The sequence below is a fragment of the Gossypium arboreum genome, chromosome 1 (assembly GCF_025698485.1).
Source record: "Gossypium arboreum isolate Shixiya-1 chromosome 1, ASM2569848v2, whole genome shotgun sequence".
NCBI classification, from domain to species: domain Eukaryota; kingdom Viridiplantae; phylum Streptophyta; class Magnoliopsida; order Malvales; family Malvaceae; genus Gossypium; species Gossypium arboreum.
In genome coordinates, this window is record NC_069070.1 from 5,937,659 (window position 1) to 5,948,710 (window position 11,052).

At 33.3% G+C, this 11,052-nt stretch overlaps 2 protein-coding genes across 2 annotated transcripts; both read left to right on the plus strand.

Annotated features, from left to right (window-relative positions):
* The first annotated feature begins 636 nt into the window (after positions 1-636).
* On the plus strand, positions 637-5,731 carry LOC108483818 (protein-tyrosine sulfotransferase). The gene is made up of 13 exons (XM_017787410.2): positions 637-977; positions 1,183-1,254; positions 1,365-1,530; positions 1,741-1,812; positions 1,924-2,212; positions 2,595-2,735; positions 2,810-2,914; positions 3,021-3,168; positions 3,363-3,400; positions 3,494-3,562; positions 3,665-3,784; positions 4,265-4,399; positions 4,944-5,731. The coding sequence occupies exons 2-13, from the start codon at positions 1,206-1,208 to the stop codon at positions 5,079-5,081; spliced, it is 1,470 nt and encodes a 489-aa protein (XP_017642899.1). The 5' UTR covers positions 637-977; positions 1,183-1,205; the 3' UTR covers positions 5,082-5,731.
* Positions 5,732-7,387: 1,656 nt separating this feature from the next.
* On the plus strand, positions 7,388-10,487 carry LOC108480109 (GATA transcription factor 11-like). Its single transcript, XM_017782982.2, has 3 exons — positions 7,388-7,734; positions 8,401-8,732; positions 9,537-10,487. The coding sequence occupies exons 2-3, from the start codon at positions 8,415-8,417 to the stop codon at positions 10,248-10,250; spliced, it is 1,032 nt and encodes a 343-aa protein (XP_017638471.1). The 5' UTR covers positions 7,388-7,734; positions 8,401-8,414; the 3' UTR covers positions 10,251-10,487.
* Positions 10,488-11,052: the final 565 nt, after the last annotated feature.

An 11,052-nucleotide genomic window follows, 5' to 3' on the forward strand; every position in this document is an offset into this window, starting at 1 on the left:
AATTTATCCAAACCCAATTTTCGATGAAAAAACTCATATTCTCACAAACTTTTTTTAGTTTTAAAACTTTAATTTCGATATCTTCCTCATCCCAATTCAAAATCTATATATTATTTTTTAAAATAACTTTCTCCATTATTTTTATGTACTTTGTATAAAATAATTAAAGTTGAGAAACTTCTATAATAAAATAACCTCGATAAAACATGAAATTCAAATAGAGAGAAGAGGCTGAATAGAAAAAATAATGGCAAGAGAATTGAAAAATAAAAATCTAACAATTAAAATATTGCATTAAAGGTAAGAAGAAAAATAATGGAGAGTAAGAGAGTGTAAAAAATTGAAAAAGCTTGTTGAAATCTAGATTTTATTGCCAAAAACTTTTATTGACGAATTCTTAAATTTTTCGTCACTAAGACGACAAACAAAAGAGATAAAATTTAAAAAATTTTAGTTAAAATTTGCCTAAAATAATTGGTTAAAAATTTTATTTTATTGGCGGGGTAATTTGGGTTTCTACCTAATTTTAGGATATGGAATATAATTTTCGAATCATTTTAGACAAGGGAGTATAATTTAGAAATACTTGTAAAAATAAAATAGATTAGCTACCTATTTGTGATTTAAGCCACGTATATATATAAAATAGTTTTCTACCATTTCAAATATCCACATCCTATATCATTTTCATTGTTCGTCAGTTTTCGTTGTTCTCAGGCTGGTTCTGTGTTCTTCTTCGGACACAGATCACAACCTTAAAGTTTCCTTTTTTTTTCACTTCCCTTAAAAAAATTTCCCACACTCTGTTTGGCTGCCGAGAAAATTATTATTTAAAATAAACCCCGGAAATTCACAACGTAATTTTTTATTTTGTGGGACCAAAATTGATCAAAGAGTTAAATTGTGTGTACCCAAAGTCCCGACACAGCTTCGAAGGGATTTAATTTATGAGCACGAGATCCCGTTATTCGATACAGGTAGCAGCCCACTATTTCTGAATATATTTCTTCTTTTTTATTTTTTTTAGTTCTTTTTAAATTAAAATTCCCTTTTCCTCATCTTCTGTAATATAGCGTTTTATTGTGATTTAGGGTTTTTTTTTATTGTGATCTGTGGGTTGTGACCCTCCCCCTTTCGCCTTTTTGTTTTGTTATTTATTGTAATTATTATTTTTCTCGGCAGAGATTTGAATAGGAATTGAATGAATGGATTCTACTGTAAAATGCACAATTCTGTTAATTCTTCTTGGATTAGGTATTCACTGAATCAATTTCTTTCCTTTTTTAGTGTTTTTCATCCATTGATTTTGATATGTTTTAAAGTGTTAAATCTTTTGAAATTTTTCCCCTTTATATTATGTGTAGTGGTGAATGCCTTTTCTGTAACTGATTACGAGCATTGCGAAAATGTGGTAAAAAAATGGGCTACTAATTCGCTTAAACATGAAAGCAAAGAGGATAAACACGCGCTCAAGGATTTACTTTTCTTCCTTCATGTTCCTCGGACCGGAGGTCGAACTTATTTCCACTGGTAATTATCATCTGGTACATTGACTGTGCAATTTTTAACTTAGTTAATATATCATCTGGTACATTGACTGGAAATTATCATCTGGTACATTGACTGTGCAATTTTTAACTGAGTTAATATATGTATATATATGATATATTATGTATGCATATGAATGAACGATAAGATGTCTGCCATTCTGGGATTTACTTCTTTTGTTTATGCTTGCAGTTTCTTAAAGAAGTTGTATTCGAGTTCTCTAGAGTGCCCCCGATCTTATGACAAGCTACGGTTCGATCCTAGGTACGGTTGGAATTTTATTTGTATTTAAAGTTGAAGGACAAGTTCTTGTTTTTTTGTGATTCCTTTTCCTTTTGAGGATGTTTGATTGATTTTTTTTCCACTTGAATACAGCAAGGAAAAATGCAGGTTGTTGGTTACTCATGATGACTATAGCATAAGTTCTAAACTTCCCAGGGGCAGGACATCAGTGGTGACGATACTTAGGAATCCGATTGACCGTGTCTTTAGCACATATGAGTTTTCAGTGGAGGTGGCAGCTAGATTCCTAGTGCATCCCAACTTAACATCTGCCACACAAATGGCAGGACGTTTGCGATCTAAAAATAAAGGAGTAAGTACTCTGGATATATGGCCTTGGAAGTATCTGGTTCCGTGGATGCGGGAAGACCTGTTTGCTCGGGTATGTTTTCTGCTATTTGTGCTACTCATTTTTCACTGTATTAGGGATTAGAGTTTTGTCTACTCTTTGTGAAGGTCATTGCATTTCTCAATGTCAATGATACCTTTCCGCATTTTGGGTGAAGGGCTTTCCTAGAGAGCCTTTTATGCATTTTAGTGCAGTCGGTAATTGGTAGTCTTGTTTTTGTGTTGATTTGTGTTTTAAGATAGCATTACTTTGACCAATTTGAGAACATCTCCACTTCTGTTTCTCAGTTACCATGAATCTGCACTTATTTTGTGTGATCTGAAGTGATCGTGAGGGGGAAGTTGTCTTTTGACTTCTCATGCGATGATATAATTATTATAAGACATTGATATTTACTTTTACTCTTTATGAGCAGAGAGATGCTAGGAAAACTAGGGGCACCAGTGATTTTACAAGTGGTGATCCATACAACATGGAAGACATTGTAATGCCATTGCTCAATTACATTAACAATCCTATAGCTCATGAAATTGTCCATAATGGTGCAACCTTTCAGGTACCAATCCACATTTTGCACCATTTCTATCTATGTTCTTGTCCAAAATGCTGGTTTACTAATTTAATTTACAGATTGCAGGGTTGACAAACAACTCTTATTTACCTGAATCACATGAGGTGCGCCATTGCGTAGACAAGTACAACAATCTTGGTGACTACGTGCTTCAAGTTGCAAAGGTAATTGACATAGTTTGGAATTTTTTAAGAACTTTGATATAGCTTCTGATTCCCCCTTTCTATGATATATTGTTGGAATTATGGTAAACACTTGTAAACCTTGCAGAAGAGGTTGGACAATATGTTATATGTTGGTCTAACTGAGGACCATAGGGAATCTGCAACAATGTTTGCCAATGTGGTTGGACAACAAGTGATTTCTCAGCTGGTAAACTCTAATGCTATTGGGAAGGAAGCCAATGTTAATAATTCAGGTTAGTGTGGGGTTTTATTGAAATATCCCCCTGAAACCTATCTAATTAAGAAAGCCTTGTAAAACCTTGTTTAATTTCTTGTATTTGATTGTATTACATTGAAGTGCTGATTTTGCCACACTGTGATTTCTTGTCTTTCTCTAAACTGATTGATACCAAGATATTTTAGCTTACTTAAATCATTTGTGCTGCAGAACAGGGCACTTCATTTTCAGATTCAGAGCTGGATCAGGTGCTGCATTTTAGCTAACAAATGCTTAATATCTGGATACCTACTAATGTAGGACTCTTAACCATTTCTTTTTTTTTTAAAATGTTATGACAGAATACCAACTCAGATGAAAAGGGGAATGAAACCACATCATCAGATGACAATGAAGTAAACCAAGATAATGTAAGCCATTTTTTTAGTGTGATATCTAACTTTTTTTATGGACTTAATGCGATTTCTTTTTGCATTGAATGGTATAACTTTATTTTCTTTATACCATAACAGATGACTGTGGAAAAACTTATGGACACTTATGAGGTTTGCATTTCTGGCTTGCGAAAGACCCAAACACGTCGACGTATAGCTTCCTTGAAGAGAATCTCACCTGCAAACTTCACTAAGGAGGTAAGCTAAAATACAGAACATTAAAATGCCCCACCATTATTAAATAATGTGTGTAATCTATTTCTAGAGCATGGTTAGCTTCGCTATATGACTATTTAGTTGAGCACTTTGGCCAGAACAAAACCATGCCTTAGTAGTTGTGCTGTATCTTCATATATGATTATTTATGTTAGTCAATCCTTTTGTCAAGGGAATTAGATTTCCAGTGCCTTGATTGTGGGTTACATATTTGGGGATTTCATTTGTAAATCTATTATGTGTACAGTAAGTAGGGAAAATTCAAGGTTTCAAAATTAACTGGAAAAAATATTCATAACCAATATTAAAGTGAGTTGTGTGGAAAAGTGAGGGAGAAGTAAAAGAAAAATAGAAAAGAAGCACAAGATCAAGTGGTTGCTTCAATCTTGGAGAGGAAGTTCAACCGTAGCTTTGTTAAAGTTGAAATCTTCTTCTGTTTATTATTAACATCTGGATTTACAGGCACGTAATAGGGTTCCTCAAATGGTCCTCCAACGGATACAATCACTTAACAAGCTTGATGTGGAGCTCTATGAGTATGCTCAAGGCATCTTTGCAAAGCAGCATAAGCAAGCAGCCGAGAAGTTGTTTGATGCGGTGAGTTTGGTATAGGGGTGTAATGGAGCGAAGCTGAGTTCGAATGCTGCCAAGCTCAAGCTCGATACTCAGCTCGAACTCAAACTCGATTAAGCTCGTTTACCAATTTTTGTTCTCAAGCTTGAAGTCGAGCTTGACTCAATAATTAAGCCTAGGGCTAATAATATATATTAAGGGTAATAATGTAATTTAATAATATAAAAATATGAAAAGCTCGATAAAGCTTGTGAGCCATTCAATTCAAGTATTACTAAGCTCGAATTCGGCTCAATCCATGGCTCGAGCTCGGGCTCGGCTTAATAATTACCAAATCGAGTTCGAATTTTTAGAGCCAAACTCGAGTAATTTGCAAGCACCAGTGTCACATTTACACCCCTAGTTTGGTATACGTCCAAGACTGATAAGGAATACTGGATATTAATCTAAGTTTGGGCATATCATCGATATGCTTGCTTGATATCTCGGTGTATTTTAGATTATTACATGGTGAGATCTAGGTCCAAGCAACAATTCTTTATCCTTATTATGCTGTGTAATTTTGCAGAGAACACTAGGAAGCATCTTCATTTATTGGGGTGGCATCAAGCTTTGGGATGCCTGTTTGTGGACCATGCCATTTGTCTTGCTGTTCATCTTCTTGTTTGTAAATGCAAAGCGAAGAACATTGAAACTGAAGATATGAATGTTACTGACTATTCGGTTTTACGGATCACACCCAAAGAAGAAATGAAAAACAAAAGTTGTATAAAAAGAATAGGGGATTAGCTTATTATTTCATCATGCTGGAGTGCTTACATGTGAAGCACAACCGTTGGGTACAAAGTTTTGGGTACAAAATTTTCCGGTAGAGATGGCTAGCTTTATTACGATATTATATATCTATGAAAAAAATGCTTTATGATTTGTTTTACATGATGACAATCTCAATTCTGATGCAGTTGTGAAGTTGCTTTCAGGTGCTTATGATTGGTGCAGGATGTTTCTTTGAAAACAAACATTGCACCAAATTGGCAGATGAATGTGAGGTAAAGCTCATTTCCAAGGCTCCTCTTGCTAGTTGGTTAGAAATTTTGAGTCTTTGTGATTTAAAATCTTCATCTTTACGATGGGTGTGGGGTTAATATAACTACATATATACATATATAAATGGAGAGGGTGGCCTATGCTATTATGTAAACCATTGACTTTAAAGCATATGGAGAGACCCACACCAGCACCATACTTGATTCAGAATTTGGAATGTGGTTGGTTTCAGATACATGGGATCATATATATTTATATAAATAGATCCAAGACTATACAACTTGGGTATTTTTTTTTTAGTGCTTCAAACTTATAATTGATCACTTAATGTATACGCCACTTCATTTCTTTTTTCTTTTTCTCATGATGGATGTTGGTCACCATGCAAAAAGTTTCAGACCCAGACTCCAGATTCCCTCAACACATGATTTCATTTTATTTAATCATAAAAATCCCGCAAATAACCTGAAATTAATTTAAATGGAAAATGATTTGTATGGAAATGATTGTGGGTTCAAATAGGAAGAAGCATTGTATCGAACTTTTTTTCCTTCCTTTGGATGTCTATTATATAAATGGTATTCACTCGTTTTGGTGTAAAATACAAGTAATGTTATTATATTTATGTGGATCATGTATGTTAAATTTTGTATAAATTTATTTTATGTATCCATTTCATATATGTTAATATAATTAATATTTTAGATAAATATAATGAAAATATTGGATCGATTCTAAAATTTACATGTACGAAAATGTATTTATATAATTAAAATATTAATTATATAAAAATTACCAAAATGTATAAATGAATCCCTTGCCTGCATAAATAATAATATATATCATTTACAAAAGGCACATGCTTTTCTTTATATATGTACAAACAAACAAAGATTGGCCATTTGCTGAAATCATTTTTCCTTTTTTTTTTTTTGTCTTAATAGTCAAAAGAAGCACACAAGAAAAAGAGAATGCACCTAAAATTGTGCCCAACTCCATTATATTCAACAGCATTATGAAAGGAAAAGAAAATCAAATTCTAAAATTCTAAAGTATACTCATTTTTATTGTGGTTATAAATAATAATAATATCAACCGTGCTCATGGATAATGATAAAAATTTAAATTTAAATTAAATTTTAATTAAGAATCTAGAGATTAAATCGAAAACTTGAGAAATCCAAAAAAAAAGGAATTTATTTTAGAAAAAAAAAAGAGAAATGTAAAGCTGAAAATGAAAATCAATTAAAAACCATAAAAAATGGAAAGGAAAATAAGAGAAGGGAGGGACCACAGCATGTGAGTGGTAAGCTGCAACTAAAAAATTGGGACCCAATTTGGACAACACTTTCATATTTCTTTTTTCTCCATTCCAATCTCGTCGGTGATTTTTCCCATTTCTTCAATCTTCGTCGGTGATCTCTTTTTTTGTTTCTCCTTTATACAAGCTGGAATTCTATAAATGGTCCTTATATTATAGGTTTTAGATGAATTTAGTATCGTTACTTTTAAATATATAATGTATATTTTCAGTTATGAGGTTAATTTTTTGTTAATCCTATCAAATAATTTAACAAAACGAATGGAAAAATTTGATCTTAAACCGTGGTTGTCAAAATCGGGTTGGATTGGCTGGTATAAAGTTGATTAGAAATGTTTGAACTGAGAAATTCATGATCGGACTGACTCGACTACTAATTTGGTTTTTACAACATTACTTCAAATTGAAAATAAATCACGAAAAACTATTAACGAGAAAAATTATGTTTCCAAAAAAAAAATGATCAGAAATGATGAAATTGCAATAGAAGGACTAAATCAGAAACAAATACATAATACAAGGATCTTGAATAAAATTTGACCTAAGAAAACCTTTTTTAGATCTACGTTTACTCCACCTCTTTCCTTTTGGCTTTCCTTTTCAAAATCCATCTCCCCAGATTTTATTTTTTTTCAATTTTTTTGGGTATAAAATGTTTCAATTTCAAAAAAACAAAAGAAAAAAAAAAGCCATTTTTAATAAACCCTTTTTTCTTTCATTGTTTTTTATAATGAAAATTAATATTTTTGGAAAGAAAAAAAAAAGGAATTTAAAATTTGATGACAGGTGAGCGGTGATTGAAAGGAAAACACACAACCCACCTTCCATGTGCTAACCTTCCTTCTTTTACATTAAAACTTAATTTTCTCTTTCACTCGAGAAGAGGAAACAAAAATATCCCTAAAAATCACGACCAAAAGGGATTCCCTTTTCTCTCATTTTCCTTTCATCCAAACAATGCCTCTCCTTCACTCTTCTGCTTGAAACCCAGGTTCCATTTCTCTCTTTCTCTCTTTGCATTTTGCTTTTCTTTTTGTGTTTTTATTTTATTTTATTTTGAGGGGGGTTTTCCATTTCTCTTTCTGCATTCTGGGTTTTGCTGTTTGGTTCTCAGAAAATGAAGAAAAAGGGTACCTAGTCCCAACTCTTTTCTTTGTAATTTATCAGTATTTTTTAAATTTTCAATGTACCCAAACAAGCTCTTTGAAAAAAAAAATCAAGTTCTTGAATTTTTTTTTTTTACATTGTTTTTTGGCTGGTATTAGTATTACAATTTGTTTTTATATATTTTTTAAAATTTTTAGTACTTTGCTTGGTTAATTTACATGCTGAAATGACAAGTTAACTAATTCTCCAAACCTAGAAAGAGACAATTTTTTCCATTTATAAAATTCAATTTAATAGGAAACTTCATGATTAATATTGCCTAAAGTGTTGCTGTACAGTCTTTAATTGCTTATTTTTTTATGATAAAAAGTTATTGCTCAAATATATATATTTTTAAAAGGTAATTTTAGCTACATAAGGTAATTTCCAAATGGGATTTTTAAGTCTTTGCAAACCCGTAGGCGTTTTTTAATTAATTTTTCACTTGGGTTTAATGTTATAAATACTTAAATCAAATGCTTACTAATTAGTTTTTTTTTTTTGTGAACAGAAGAAAATAAAATTATGAATAATTCTTGGTTTGACAAAGGGTTTGATGGGGTGAATGATGATTTCTTTGATGATGTAATAAAGTATTTGGATTTCCCATTGGAAGATGTTGAAGGCACTGATGGTGGTGATGGTAGTAGTGGAGAAGGTGTCATAGATTTTCATTTGCCTCTTGATGATGACGTAGAACACAACAACTCCGGTGGCGGCGAAGAGTGGGATTGTAACTTTCAGAACTTGGAACCGCCGCCTGCTAATGTTCTCGCCGGCATGTCTTCCGGCTTTTCTGGTGATTTTTTCAATGATAGTTCGCCGAAATGCCTTACGGTTTCTGTGAGTTAAACCTTGTTTCCCTCCCTCTAGTGATGACTGATATATGTATTTATGAATTTAGTATTACTTGGAACGAGCAATTGTCGTGTGTTATCGATGGAAATATTTGTCCTGAACTCGTTTTGAAAATAGTTAAGAGTCAATGTAAGTAATAGCGCATCAATTCATTTATCGAACTTTAGTAAAACCGGATATTCAAGCTCTTGTTGTAGGGCTAACTTGGTAGGAGACATATGACTTGGCATTCACGACATCGAACTAAAACTACGTGTTGCCTAACAATGCTTTCAGCCTTAAAATTTAATGTCTATCGGATTAGTTCTCCGAGGGTGTCTACTAAATGATTGCATTTGCATGTTGTCATGCCTGAGTGCTTTGTTGAATAAATGACTGCATTTGCACTTTCACAGTGTGATTTGTTGAAAGCAACCATTACATCAATGTGGTGATCCTTCATTCTTTACTTTGTTAAGAAGCAATGTTAATCGAAGTGACTTTGTGTCTAAGATATGCAGTTTTTCTCTATCCCTAGAATATTTGCATAATTGGTTCTTTATTGTCCAAATTCTTCTATGAATGGTGCTCTTAACCATCAGTGAACATGGGTTATTTAGGTGTCCGATGTACTTTGCGAAATCCACGAGACTGCATTGTATTTTATGATGCAGATATAATAAGATCATGGTTCATATTGAATCTTCTCTATAGGTGATAAATCATTCTAAATTGAATGATTTCTTCTCTATTATCATTTTCAATTGAATTCTGACTTTATGCTGAATTTGCCTTCCATTTCGTGTCTAGTGTGATGGATCTTCTCAGCTAAACCAGTGGTCGAGCGTTACAGAGGCATCCTCCGGCAGAAGTGTTACCCTACACAGTGAGCCCACCGATGTCAAAGGTTCAATCAAGTTCCAGACCTCCAGTCCCGTATCTGTGCTTGAAAGCAGTAGTACTTGCTCTGCCGCAAATCTGGTACCTATTAACCCTAAACTCGGTTTTCTGGTGAAACGTGGTCGAAGCAAGCGCAGACGAGCATCTGCCTTTAATGTGCACTTCACATTGCCTTTCACGTCCTCCACCTCCTCTACCTCCCAAGGATCTAATTCATCAGTTGGTTCTGAATCTGAATCAGAAAGCCATCTCACCGAGGAACCTGCCAAAAAGAGACTGAAGAAGAAAATGAACCTGACATGGCTTTCGGATTTCAGCGAGATGAAGAAATCCCCCTCCCGACAGCCTATCGAAGTTAGGAAATGCTTGCACTGCGAAGTTACGAAAACCCCACAATGGCGAGAAGGACCAATGGGCCCAAAAACCCTTTGTAACGCATGCGGTGTTCGTTTCAGGTCCGGCCGTCTCCTCCCTGAGTATCGCCCTGCTGCAAGTCCCACATTTGTTCCAGCATTGCACTCCAACTCTCATAAGAAAGTGGTAGAGATGAGAAAACAGGCCAACTTGCCAACGACCGGAACACCACCCATGCTGTCGATCCCGCAGGCACCGATTAGTATGTAGTTGAGAGAAAGCTTCACATAGGGAGCTTCATTGTCATTGTGTCTTACATTTTTGTTTTTGGTTCAGTGTGTACATTGATGGAATAAGTAGGAACTTTAGATGAGATGTTTGGAGGGTGAATTTTCAAATTAGGGTTAATTTTTAGTGATGCTTATAGCTCTTGTTAAAGACATTTATGTATCAGTTATGTCACCCTATTCATTTATTCTTCTTTAATCCAATCTTTGATTATAAAAACTCAACAATGATACAAATCTAGATTAACCTGAAAAGATCTAAATTTGAGATTTAAAATTTAATTGATCAATTCAAAATAACAAGAGTTTGAAATAACTCAAAATCAAAATTATTCAAATTCAAAATAATTCAAAAAATTTATAATTTGTATTAACTCGACTCAACCAACTCGATTTGTCTAAAATCATAAAAACTTAAAACTTATATCACATTTGACTTGCAAATCTAAACGACTTTTGAACCCAAAATGACTATTTTGATAAAAATTCAACTTAGGTGTCATTTAAATTATAAGAATTCAAAATAACCCCAAAAGATCTAAACCCAAGATTATTTGACTTGCAAGACTCAACTACTCAAATGATTTAAATTCAAAGTGGCACAAGCTTCAAACGATACTAATTCAAAACAATTCAAACCCAAAATGACATTTAACTCGAATATAAAATTATTCAAATTTAAAATAACCCATATATTTTAAAATTCATTGACTCAATTAGCCCAAAATCAAAAAGACCTAAATTCAACATAATCGACTAAAACATTCAACTTATAATTTAGAATA